Source organism: Pygoscelis adeliae, unplaced genomic scaffold (genome assembly GCF_000699105.1).
Source record: "Pygoscelis adeliae isolate BGI_AS28 unplaced genomic scaffold, ASM69910v1 Scaffold65, whole genome shotgun sequence".
Classification (NCBI taxonomy): Eukaryota; Metazoa; Chordata; class Aves; order Sphenisciformes; family Spheniscidae; genus Pygoscelis; species Pygoscelis adeliae.
The window spans coordinates 1,702,352-1,716,697 of NW_008824864.1; the positions used below are offsets into that span (position 1 = coordinate 1,702,352).

General features: G+C 39.0%; 1 protein-coding gene across 1 annotated transcript in view; it reads right to left on the minus strand.

Moving 5' to 3' along the window:
- Nucleotides 1-14,346, minus strand: part of VWF (von Willebrand factor) — a 149,165-nt gene that overhangs the window by 50,675 nt on the left and 84,144 nt on the right. Inside the window, exons 31-33 of the mRNA XM_009324340.1 lie at nt 7,493-7,636; nt 6,370-6,534; nt 3,991-4,034 (exon numbers count right to left, since the gene is read on the minus strand). Coding sequence (XP_009322615.1) covers nt 3,991-4,034; nt 6,370-6,534; nt 7,493-7,636 — 353 coding nt within the window. The remainder of the gene's footprint in view (nt 1-3,990; nt 4,035-6,369; nt 6,535-7,492; nt 7,637-14,346) is intronic.

The window sequence follows — 14,346 nt, forward strand, 5'->3', positions numbered from 1 at the left end:
AGCAGGAATTAACAATATTTGTTCCAAGCTAGATAGGCGTGGAATACTCTAGTTATTTTATCCACAACTCCAAAACTTTAAAACAGTTCCTCCCTTCCCAAAGGGAAATTGTTACTTTACCAGTCTAATGTTATTAGATATACATAGTGGTTTTGTAAAATTAAAAATAAAATGTGAAATATATTCTCGTCTTCTAAAGGACGGTGTAAATTTTAAGGCGTTACATACTACTAAATGACAGAGAAATGGATGTGGTCACAACCTGGAATATCTCAAGATTCATATCTGCAAAAAGCTGAGCACTCTGGCCCAAATCCTGCAGAGCTCTAAAGTCCATAAATAGGCTCAACGAATTTCAAAACAGAGTGTTCATCCCCAAGGCCTGCATTCCCAAGAATATCCCCAAATATGGGAAACAGCCCTTTCCAGACCTATCTCTACAGAGGCGAGTCCAGAAGCAATAGTAACAAGTGAGATAGTGGTTCTATGAACTGGATAACATTTCTTGATATTGACAAACAGAAACATGTGGGGAAGAAAAGATGATTGCTATCGGGCAAAGTTATCTCCCATCCTGTCCTTTTCAGCTTACCCATCATTCCCATGAAAAAGAAGAGCAAAGTGGCAAAATATCTAGGTAACCACAGCATAATTCACAGACCATTCTTGGCACTAGTGTGCTAACCAAGAATAGTGACGTGAAAGTATTGCTCTGTATCTCTGAGCTACGTGATACCGTCAAGTCTAAAAGAGAACTGCCAGATTTGCAGCCATAAAAATTTACCTATTAAATACAAGTTAATTTACTGGACCTGCTTTGTATGTTTCAGGACTGTGAGAAGGGAACTTGTCCTGAAAGCGGCTTAATACTTTTCAGACTTGCGAGCCTAGAGGAAGCTGTGGAAAAGTAACGTGAGGAGCTTTAAGTATGGAAAAAATATTTAGATAGGAAGAAATGGAATGGTTTTTAATTATAGTTGTCTTGCCTATAGCTCACTGAAAGTGGAGCACCTGGAAGGTGCACAGCTGTGCAAGTCTGGCAAAGGACCCTCTGGCTTCCATACATATTTAATTGTTTTTATTTCACTCCTTAACAGAACATCTATTGGAAAACATCTAAGAGCTGGACAAGAAAAGCAAAGCACAGCACATTAAAACAAAAAAATCAGTTGAAGGATCCAAACAAAGCCAAGAATCCTGGTGCAGAGGAAAACGCAGGGACTCTGAAGACAAAGACAGCCTAAATCCCAATTGATATGAAATCGTAGGAGTAAGAATAGGACAGAAAGGAAAGCAAAAGCAGAGGTTTCTAAATTGTGAAGGATAAGACTGCTGAAACCGATGAGCCTGCCAGCACACCAGAGGAAGCCTCAGACTTCCTCTCTGAGGGAGCTCTGAACCTACAGACCTGGACTTGCACGCTCTTTCTCTTACTGTGCATCTGCAGGAGAGAGAGCCACGTACCTTGATCGAGTTCATCAGCTGGCACCTTTTAATTTAGTCAGGGTTTTGTTGGTTTGCTTGTTCTTCTCTAAACCAAGTGCTGAACAATACTAGAAAAGTCACGTTATGGAAACTGCTAGTTTAGGAATGTGATTTTTACTGCCATACATAGGCCAGAAGTGCAGAAGATCACTATACAGATCACTTCATCATGAAGTGCTACCATTATAAGACAAGTACCGACACTTCTATTGTCACCTTTATGCCTGTTTAAAAGCATCAAAAACAAGACTACTGATGAGAATTAACTACATTAAAAAAAACCTTAATCTATCATAATCATTCACATATTCTGTCAGTTGGCAAATTCAAATATTAAAACAGAGGTTGTTTACACAGTCTGTATTTAGCGCTATTTGAATTCCTTGCCACTGGATGTGATGAGTACTAAAAACTTACATGAATTCAAGGAATGACTGAACAAATGCATGGAGGAGAAAACTATTGAGCACTATCAAACACAAAAAGGTACCACTTGCAGCTCAGTGTGTCTGAGTCACAAATTGTTCAAGGCTAGGACAGTTCATCTATACTTACATTCTTCCCTGATTTCTATTTTTGGCCACATAATACAGGCGGTTGGATGGATTTTTGGCCTGACCTAGCACATTTGATCTTTTGTCCTTCTGCTACTAACAGTGACCTTAGCCATGAATCTTCCTTCAACAGTCATTTCCAGGGTAGAGGTAATAACAAAAAAAATGTAATAAATCATATCACTCACGATAATGTTAGGGTTTAGGCTGAGATTTTTGATCCTGAGAACTCTGATTTCCTTGCAAACTGCAAGAGGTCAGTTCCCACAATCTCCAGGTGCATGAGAGACATCCCACTTGGGGAACTGAGCCTCCTGCAGTAACTCTCTGAGTAACACCTGAAATATTATGGATCCAATGTAGGAGCCTGTGTTTTCTGAATTAGGAAGGAGCTTTGATTCTTCATCCCTGTGGATTTGTGGACTATGCTGGAAGAGGGTAAGAGGCCAATGATGGCACATTACTGCCCGTGAGGCAGAAGAGGAGTTCAGAGTGCGGGTGCTGAACACCAGAGGCAGAACACTTCCACGGTGCCTTGTAGGCACCACGGGATGCTCAACAGCCTGCTCCAAGAGGGAATGGCTACCATGTTGGCAGTGTCTTCTAAAACCCATTTTTTCTGGCTGACAGAAGAGGTAACACAAAATTCCCCTAAAGGCTACCATTTGAAAGCGTGGTTCATTTTTATATGGACTGGAGCCTGGCTTCTTTTCTTCCAAAAGCATTCTAGACAGAACGGAAATTGTGCTTTAAGTTTATCACCAAAAAAATGAAACATGACATGTCTGAAATTCAAGTTTAGGCTTCCCAGCACTTATCTACATGTACCTGTGTCTGCTTCTAGGAGCCCAGAGGCCTGTACACATGCAATTCAAATGAATAAACAACAAGAATGTGATTATTTTTTTGTTTTAATTAAGAAAGTTTTTCAATTTTAGTTTTTGTTGTTTTTTTCTTAATTAGGTTGTCAACCTCAAAGCCACCAGGTTATACTTAGTGTCTGATCTAGCTAAAGCCTTTCTGTGTTCTGACCAGCTGACCGAGGCCAACTGTGTAAGGCAGCTTTGATAGAAGTATATTTCCTGTGTCTAGACAATTCATAAGCATTTCTTTATTAGCCACATCCTTCCTTACAGTCATGTCTTCACAAGGGAAAAATCAAAGGAACATTTTTAATGTACTGGAAATTCAAGATAAATCCTAGGGTAGAACTCATAACTGACCCCTACAAGAAAACATGTAACAAGCTTATGCTAATATTTTTAAATCATGAAGTATCATATACACTCAAAAACCTTGGCTCTTCACCTGAGATGAAGAAACTGAACCATTTATAACATCTACATCATTCCTTTCTTAGAGCGGATGACTTTTGAGAGATCAGACAGGTTTACTAACATTTCTGAGCATTTTCTCAGGATTAATAAAAGCTTTTCTGCAAATGAACACTAAAAACTTTGATTTCATTACTTAAGAGATCGTTTTCCCTGGAGAGATGACTATCACACAATAATTATCTTCCTATACAATTTTCATAGGGACAAGGTGCTTCTATTTTTATGAGAAGAAGAGGGTCTGGATAATGAAATTGCATCCCCCGTACATGCAGCTTTATTTTGGCCATGTCTAGCTTTCCCAGAAGTTCTTTCACCAGGAGATGGAAATACTTTTTTCTTTGTCAGGGAAGACACACACTGTCATAAGTTTTGGCTCTGCACTGCCTTTGATAGTATTCAACACACTGCAAGATCAGGTGTCATTAGAGGAAGTCGCCTTTGTGTGCAAAGTTATCCCATCAGTTCAAAAGCCAACATTTTCCTCCTCCAAAATAATTCTTAATACTTAATATTGTCCAACACTTTTTGTATGTGATTATCTATGAAGTTATTCATGGTCCTGCATGAACTTTGTAACTTGAAAGCTAGATGGATGACCCAGGCAATACACTCACTTTCTTTTTGTTTCCATCGTCATCTAGACATTCTCTGACAGGGTCTGAAAGAGAAACAGACATCTTTTATTCATCTCACTCCCTTATCTAGTCTTTCAAGTTGTGGTCACCAAAATACAGATTGCTTACTTAAAAGTGTGACTTAGGCTGTAAGAAGGTTTTTTTGTGTTAGAATGTGAGAATCCCTACCTGAAGACTGCAGGCATTTGTCCAAAGCATACAAGAGTACAAGAGTCAAGTGTACAAGAGTCAAAGAATGCATAAACTTTGTTACTGCTAGCATTACCTGACTTCTGCAATAACATTGGTCCCAAAATACCCTGTGAGCAATAGGTAGGCTGTAATTCTACAGCACTCCTTGTACTGACATACAGCTCTGCCCAGATGGTACTTAAAAGAAGATCGTGGCTTTAGCTCTGAGGCAGGGTCCAGCCTTACTTCTGAATCTTGTGATGAATTGAGCAGATTTCTGATAATTAGCAGGTAATGAGAACTTACACACACATTTATTAAATGCAGAAAGAAATACAGTGAGTAACCCCAAGGTAAGATTTGTGAGCAACTAGCATAAGCATGAAAATAGCTGCAATAAGAACACTCAAATTCAGTTTCATTACATTCAGGCATTACTGTGATGGGCAGTTTTTTATATAATCAGTTAGATGGTCACAAGGCACCCATTGAATTGCAGTTTCTATGTTTATGTGCTCCCATAACATACCTAAAGATGTATAGAAAGTAATTTCATGTAAGTACTATGGTATGACAATGTGATAAGCACGTGTCTAGGAAATTAAAACACTGACTAACAAACTCTTTATATAATACTATACTGTGCTAGCACACATAGGCTATATGCTCTGTCTTTTCCAGGACAAGTAATGTATTTTGAAAGCATTTAGGAAATCTTTTAAACTTTTTTAATAGTATTATTTTTGGTACACTTCCATATATAAAGTAAGACTCCCTCCGTACAAGAAATCCAACTGTATGAGTCTGGAGGGGAAAATTATACTTTACAGATTGTAAGAAACTTAAATAAAAAAAAACAAAACAAAAAAGAAGATAGTTTCCCATCCCATAGCAAAGGCTTTACCATCAGCTAAAGAGCTAAATTTTTCAGATTTAGGTGTCTACTATAAGATATCTATCATTCAAGTTTTTGAGCATACACTTTGTGCTGTTGGAAAAGCTGGATGTACATTTCATAAAAATATAAAGCTTTCACCTCTAGTACAGATAGGTTATAGCACAGATTGCAATAAGAAAATAGTTACTGGTTTCAAATTCCTGCTCCCCATCCTATATCTTGGATCAATGTAATTTAGGGCAAGAAAATCACATATTTTACAGTGTGAGGAGAGGAAATGCATCTTTAAAAGCTTATTTTAAAAGAAAAGAAAGAAAATGGCAGCTGTTTAAATCTAGAAAATGGCAGCTGTTTGATGCTCTGGAGAGATTTTAAAATGCCAGAAGTGATCCCAGTGGAGACTGATCGGATATCTCTAAGCTGGACTGTGCACACTCTGCAACTTCCTCATTCTTAGCGGTACTTGGCTCTGCAAAAAAGTCCACTTATTTTAATGGAGACCTAACTAAGCCCTAGTAAAGCTGGTAAAAACCTGTGCAATGACTAATACGATGAGACAGTGGTTTGTGGAAAGGACATGTAGGTGCTATTGTAATAGAAATAACAACAACAATATAAGTAATAAATATCTATATACACACAGACCAAGGAGGCAAAAGAAATAAAATACTGGCCGGAGTTAAAGCAAGTTTCCTTACATGGGGGGCATTGCAACCTACAAATAAATGAATGTTTGTTTAAAATATTTTACACTTTTTTTTTTTTTCAGTATTTGTTTTCCTGGAAAAGTTAATTCTTTCTTATTCTTTTTTTTTTTTTCTTACACTTTGGCTGAATTCTTTGTAGACATACACATAACAATGCTTAGGTCTGTGCAGAAAAATATGTAATTTGAAATCTTTACTCACAACTAACTTGTAACATTTCAGAAGCATGCCCCCATTCGTTCATGACAGCTTGAGCTTTCCTGGTGTCCTTCAGTTAATGACCAGCCCTGATTATTAAGAAGATGATAGCTTGAAAGGTCAGGCCTAAGCAGTTTTTAAAATCTTGCTGAAAGTTGGTTGATTAGAATAGCAGTTGGCTACACACTGAAAGGGCTCAGATTTTGTTTTACACCTAAGTGATGGTGGTGGTCTAGGTTAGCATTTGTGATGATTGTCAGTCAGTGAAACACTAACAAAGGAACATTGGGCTGATTTCTGAAGTCAAGAAAAATCATTCTGGTTTTGGCATTTCAATTTTTGGGTTTTGCTTCAGTTATGAGGCTACAACTATATTGGACTTACCCATGCACACTTTTTTGATAAATTCACTATTCAGTGTGATCATAGTGGATAAGTCTTCAAAATTCTGAAGCTTCATGATTCTGTTAGCAGCTGATGGCCCAGACAAAGTCCTTAGTTGCTCTTCATCATATCTGTTCCCAACTCCAATTGGAAACAGGGATACCCCTAGGAAAAGAGAAGAAAAGGTTTTTAATGGGCGATGCACAGGAGAAGGACATCTTTGCTGTTGTATTTTTTCATTTGCTTCTTAAAAAAAAAAAAAAGGGAAAAGTTTTTTTCCAACAGTAAATTTTCATGTATTACTTGCATCACTCCTTCCACATAGGCTAAAGGCAATTAAGGGCAGAAGTGGTGATGCTCTAATTACAGTGTTAGCTAAGATGAGCTCTATTAGTCCCAAGCATAATAAGATCATGCATGGTCAACAACATGCAGGTGCAGACTTAATGACATCTTCACTTTTTTTCAAATGTAAAAAATCTCAATATGTTGTTTTCTTTCTTCAGTTACATGGCTATTGGATTATTTTCAAGCCATTTAATTAAAAAATAATAGTTGTTATTTAGCCCATGCCTTATTCAATAGCTCCCAAGGCAATCTACAAAGGAAGTCACTGTTCCTTGGTTGAACACCTGAGGAAGCTGAGGTACAGAGACTACAGCCAGAAAACTTGAAAAAACATCATGCAGCACACATTGATACCAAAAGCATATTCCTGTATAGGTCAGTGCAAAATCTGATCAAATCCTCTCTCTATTTATTATTATTACAGTGAACCTTTCAAGATTCACTGTACTGCAACAGTATTGAATTTACAGTATTAGATCATATTTCTGTCATCCCTGTCTATCCACAGGACCTTGGAAAATCAAATGCCACTAATTTGTGAAGCCTATGGAAGCTGTTCAGCTTAAATTGCAGATTGGTCCTGAATTTACCAGTAATTCAAAGGCATCTTCGTCAGGCACATTTTGTTCAGGCCTGTTTCTTACCAGAACATTACACACAGTAATTCCTGAACTTATATGAACATGCCGGTCCCTTAATTTTTCATCCTTTGTTCTAGTGCATTACTTAAAGCAACAACTCTGCCTAAAAATAGTGACAGTGAAACGAGATTTACTGTTCATTCTTGCAGAAAGTGCAGCAGCCTCCACAGTGTCTTCTGATCTCCCCGACACGATGACTATCGCGACCTTTGATGCGCTGGGCCTCCCTCCGTGAGATTCCGACATTGCATTCTGAACTACAAAATCAATGGCTTTTCCTAAGAAGAAATGAAGAGATAAATGAGAGATATGATAGAAGACTCATATGAGGCTATAAACTAAATCTTACTTTGTATTAGTAGGTTATGCAGTACAGGAAAATACTTAAAGGACTTTTAATGTCTGCTTTATTTTTGCTACATGAAAGATCTCAGCTATTAAGAACCTACCAGTACTATTAATACGTCCCAACACAGGGGAGCCATCCTTAGCTCCCCAATCTCTGAAGTAATGTGAATTTTAGTACCTTTCCTTAGCCACAAGGATAAACTTTAGTAGTTACTCCTCACTTTAGTAGTTACCTTTTCCAGAAGTATTACCATTGCATTACACAAAAGGAAAGAAGATATTGGAGAATAGGTACCTACTTCCCAATTGCAGAACAACAGTGACATCAAGTGGCTATCTGATCTACAACTTCACACCATCCTGAACTGTACACACAAGCTGCTCAGCTCCCAGAAAAGATCTAGTCCTTCCCTAATTTGGTCAACTTTTTCTACAGGTGTGAAAAGCGTATCTTGCCTCCCTACCACCAGCAAACTCTCTGAAATCTAGACTCAGACTAACCCATAATATAACTGGGCGATCCATATTAAAAAAACAAACAAACAAAAAAAAAACCACAAAACAACAAAACAACAAACAAAACCCACCAAACCCCACAAAACACACAAAGAAATTCTACCTTAGCTACCAAATCACAGAACTGGCTTAAATGGGTAGCTGCTGCCCTTTCATTTAACATCTGTGAACATTCAGGCAAATTTTTGTTCAAAATCACGACCTCAGCAAGAGAGTACTTTGCTTCCACTTGTATTTAGATATGTATTTGCACAAATATTTATATGGGGAATGATGATATGCAGCTTTCTTAAAAGCTTCTTTGGGATTGGAAGTTACCAGGTCAGGAAGTAGAAATTATACCGTGTGACTGATGTGACATTCAGGGCAAGCAGCGAACGGTGAATAATAAATACCTGAAAGACTAGTTCCTCTGAGTAATCTGCCAGAACTGTGGAGCAGAAATATGTTTGCCTGAGGAATTCACTGAACAATTTTAAATAACAAACACATTTGTAAAATACTGGAAGTCAGATCGTAAATAATTCACCAGCACACCGCCAGAATACCTTAGCACACCTGAACACTTTGCACTTCATGTCTTCTTTCATCATGTCACCCACCCCTTTTCATTGGCAGAAGCAAAGACCCTTTTCCCAAGCTGCTTCAAGGATGGACAACCTCTAGGAAGGCTCATGCAGCACATTAACTATTGATAACGTGTCAACAGCAACTGGATATTCTACAAGGCTTTAATTAGGCTTTCAGGAAGAATTTATCCCCTGGAGGAATCTATCCTAGAATAGGTATTTGGAAAAAGCCCAAATATCTCCTTTTCCACAGTACTGGTTTGGAGGTGATGTTCCCTTCTCAAATACCATTGCTTTCCCCATCCTTCCCTGTTTTCTCAAACACCTTATAGTCCCTGACGGACAGCCTCGCATCCCTTTCCCACTTTATCCAGCCACCTCTTCTTCCCCCTTAGCCCATCATCACTATTTCCTCCCCAGAGCCTTAGCCTCATCTTCACGTGTCATCTCTCCACACAGATGCCCACAACTAAAGAGAAGAGCTGGGACCCACCAGGAACTGTTGCCAGGCCCTGTCAGATCTACCGCAGGAATAGGATCCACATCAGCTTCTCCTCCTATAAGCTTCCATCTATCATGTGCCGCTACCTCCACTAACAATCTCCTGTCTATAGAGGGTCACATATTTTTCCAAGCAATAATTTTCAAATAGTAAGATGCATGTTTGTTTAAAACAAAATGCTTTTTGGAAATGTCAGTTAGGATCAGAAGAGAAAAAAAAAAAAGAGAAAAATCAACAGAAAGCTTTCAACAGTATTTAAGAACAAGATGGGATGTCTCTCGTTTGTTTCTCGCTATCTAATGATTATCTTGTATTTCGTTCTTCCAACTGTGTAGATTCAGTCTGTTCTTATCATTTGATTTTCATTTCCACTTTAATTCTGAATTATATTTTATATACAAAATGAAAACACTTTAGAGTTTCTGTTCAATGAAAACCTCAAAAATGTGAACGTTTTTCTACTTGCAACAAAATATATTTTAAAACATCATCATTAGTTGGATGATGGCAATTCTGTTTCACAAGCTACTATTCCTGACCAGAAAAATTAACTAACCTCAGGTATTAACTCATGTCCTATACAGCTGTCTCACAATCATTGCGACAAATGGTTTTGTTTTCCAGTAGTTACTCTATCTGTACATCCATCTGTAGATGTAGATATTAGATGCAGAATGGCATGTTAGCTATAAATAACTAAGGGATAAAACAAAATACAGACAATTAATATGACTATATTGCAGTCCCTGAGATTGCTCCAGGATGGTCACTGTGCCAGAAAATTAACTCATTTCCCTTTTGTCCTATAAATAATTACTAAAAAAGTATTTCAGGTTTTAACTTTCAAATATGTTAGGTTAAACTTTTGCACAGTAAGAATCACAAACGATTTTTCATTCATTTGTGAAAAGTACTTGGAATTTCTGTGTTTGCCTTTCTTTAATGACCCTTTGACTTTTGTGTGGTTGGTGTGGTCACCAGCTGCTCCAGCTCCATTTTTCTTTCTCCCATTAATTCTGAAAATTTTCAGAAACTTCCATACGTATATGTAAACTTGAAAATCCATTATTTTTATAATTTCTAATAAAGAAATCAAGTTCCATTATAATAGAACCAGGGACTGTTTCAAAGTCCACAAAAACCAATTACTCAATTTAATGCATGGAAAATTTGTCTTAGTGTACCAAAAACTCTTTGGATTTCTCCCCTTATTTTGAAGCCAGCTCTAGAGAAAAGAGCCAGGTGTCTGAAGACATGATCAAATGAACACTTTCATCCTGCTAGAGGGATTCAGAAAGTCACCATCCCAAGCTGGAAGCTGTCACTTCCCAGCTGTTTGTCTCTACATCTCACCAGGGAGGGTAATAACAAACTCTTCAGAGGCCATAATAAAAAATATTGACTGCTAATAAACCAACCAAGTGAACATTTTCTTACTACTACACTGCAACAGAACAGTAATCTGCCATTTTCATACCAATAAAGGAAATTTAAAATGTTTACACTGAAATAAATACCACCGAGCACAAGGCTACATTAAGACCAAAAGAAGAGTGCGCAGCATCATGGACGTAATGAAACCAGCTTTAAAATGGCCAGGTCTGAGCCACACCAGCTTCAGCCGTTATGAGACCACCTTGGGTCTTGTACACCCCTTCAGTGGCTGACGTCTGGGCCACTGCTGCTGCTGGCACCACTACAGCTTGCTCTGACATATCTACATACATTGCAAATGCATCTCTGGCTGCATTAGTGCCGTAGCGAGCTGCTGGCAGAAGGAAAGGTACGCTCCTCCAGGTGCACCAGCTGGGCATGCCCTCCCAGTCCCCTGCAGTCAGCACTGCTGTCCACCTGGCCACACAGCTAGCTGCCTCAGGAAACTCACCATGTCTGAAAAATAACCGTTCTAAAAAAAAAAAAAAAAAAAAAAAAAAAGGCATCATTTTCAGCCATTCTGGCCCTTCCCTCAGCTCGCTGAAGGCCCAAGGCACATCCCTTCCCGCAGAAGTGTGCAGCAGTGAGCTGTCAGGGGGCCAGGGACCGGCCCTTCCGCAGCAGCTAGCTCTTTAGTCTGTTTCGCTGTATGGAACCACACCATCAGCTATTCATTTCAGTGATGGACCCTGGAGAAAATCCAAATGCTAATAGAAAATACCCTAAATCCTGCTCCATAAAACAACAAAACAATTTTTTTTCGTTAAAGAAAATCTGACAGTGGCCAAAACGTCATTTGCTAGCATTGACAAAGGGTCCCATATAAGCCCCAGTGAAGCGAATGGGAGGTTTGCTATGGGCTTTAAGGGTTACATGTTTTGAAGGATTTTCTCTGTGCGTGCATGTGACCCTAAGTCTAGACTAGCAGCCAACATGTTCCCACATACTGAACATAGGAGTAAATTATGTTAGTCTTATGTATTATTGTTACAAATGGTTTCTGTTTCTCACATATACAATGTGCTATCAAAAAAAAAAAAGGCAACTAATAGGCTTTGGAAGAATAATAACTTCTATACTCACATATATTTTAGGCATTAGACATACAACCTGTGAGAAATCAAGATGAAAGTCTCAAAACCAAAAGCCTTCATCGCATACAGGAGAATAACAGAGCTGAGAGCAGCGTGACACACAATAAAGCTGTTCCCAAAGGCAGTGGACGTGATGGGGAATGCATGTCTGGTCATCTGTCCCTGACCTCCTGCCCCTTCTTCTGCTATGGGCTCCTAACACATCACACTTATGCTGGTCCTGACAGGCATAATGGCCACAATTAATTTCACACATGCGCGCACACACACCCTTCCCAAATTTGACCATCTAAACGTTTATCTGGTTAACGGAACAAAAAGACCTAGCTTGCAGGAGCACTGAGCCCCCAGCAACCTTTCAGCCCAGTCAGTAGGATGTGATTGTTACTCATTGGGCATGTCCATGGAAAAAATATAAATAAATAGAAAGAAAAAATGAAAAAACATTGATCTATATGGGCCACTTTAGAAAGGGCAAGTTGGTCATTCCAAAGGCTGCCACCACAGCACAGCACCTTCTCCCCATCTTTCAGTGCTGTTACACTCCTGACCACACTGTGGAATATAAAACAGAAGTCATGTATGGAGTAATTATTAAAGCAAAAGCAACAGAAGAGATCCTACAAAGATGAGGGAAAAAAATGGAGAAGGGATGGCATCACTGCGCAGTCTTCTCCTCTCAGCTAAGACTATGAACGTTTGAGGCCGAACTTGTGACAGTCAGAAAAGGCTTTATAAGAACCTTTTTCCGGTTGCCTTTAACATGACTATCCAATAAAGGCTAATTATCTGGATTTTTTTTTTTTTTTTATATTATCTGATGCACATTCAAGCCAGACTGATATTCTGAAGTAGTAATTCAGAATGGTTCACGTAGAGGTTCCTGCGAGGACTGAAAGCTGATTAAATGGACATAAACAAGCTTTAAGGACTAAAGACAATCTGTTGAGTAGGGTTGGAGGTGTTTATTGGGAATCTACAGGGTATTATACTAGATTCTGCCTTATTAATAATTTCATTAATGATTTCGATAAACAAGGAAAAATGTGTAAAAAGGCATGTTAATCTGAATCACAAATAGTAGATTGGGAGCAATTATGAACATCATGGAATGAACTGAAAGAGTACAAGGTGCCCTAGAAATGTTTGAAATACATCCAGAAAATAAAAAACAAGATTCATCCCAGAATAAGCCAATCTGGAGGAAAATAAACCAACACAGAGACATTTAATGGCTTAATGGGTGCCTCAGGGAAAGCAGAAACTGCTTAAAAGCAACCTTTGCAATTATTTTCTTTAATTTTGTCTGAAATGAGGAATAAAATGTAAACCCCCCCGTGGGGGTCTGTGGAGTTGTGACAGATGGGGGATTCCAGCTAGGCGGAGGTTCCTGCCGGGAACTTGTGAATCTGTGCCTTAAGTGGCCTCAGTGGTTTCGCTAACACTTCTGCAACACCTCGACCAAAAAAGAAAAAATAGTACAAAAGGTCTTAATCACTCACAAGTACGGAAAGCTTCCTGGGAAAGAAGCAAAAAAGAAATGGTTCCTCAGCACTTGAAGAGGTAGAGAAAAAGCCACGGGCTAGAAAGCCTGTGGATGGTCCAGACTGCATCTATTTAACCAAGGACTTGTGCAATCGGGAACAACCCTGCATGACGATAATCCTGAAGCTGGTATTTATATCTTAATTTAGGATCTTGACTAGACATTGAATTGCGCTTCTTTTTAACTGAAACTAGCAGATTATTTTAATTTTGAAACAAAATAGCTATGGCAAACTAATCCCACAGACCGATGCTTTAAATAGTCAATTCTTAGGACATTGGTATTCTGGCATTAATGCATGGCAATTAACAGAATGTCTGGACTCTTCATGAACAGCACAGATTCATCAGTCCAACAGCCCACCAGCACTGAAGGGAGGAGGCTACAAAGCCCCAAAACCTCTCCTCTGCTTTCCTGGCTCTGCAGGTCAGAAATCCTGCATTTCTCTTACCACCAAGGGGTTTTGATGACCCCGGGCTCCACCAGGACCACACTCAACTCACAAACCTTATAAGAAATGCACTAAAAAAAACAAGCAAGCAAACAGAAGAACCTGCCAGCACAGTGAATTAAAACAGCTCAGGGAAGAGACTAGTAGGCACCCAAAGCTGCCTTAAGAAAGGAGCCGACACCACCAATTCAGAAACGCTAGTGGGGGAGCAAGCAAGGAAGACCTTTGTCTTTCAGTGGATGGGAGCCCTTAGATCAGGGCAGCTGCTGGCAAAACCACAGCCTTGGATGGGTGATGGGGGGCCAGATTTTGAAAATTCTGCATAGACCGCATCACTCAGGGCAGAGACCTGAATAAAGAAAAGTGCTATAGTGGGCCTTTGCTTCCTAAACCACAGGGGGGGTTAGAAAGGAAACATTTATACCTTCTTAATCATGATAGGCAAAGCTGAATGCTGCTATTTAAATATGTTAATAACTATAGAAAGTTTCAGTAAAAATATTTAAGATTTTTTTCCTAAAGGGGGAG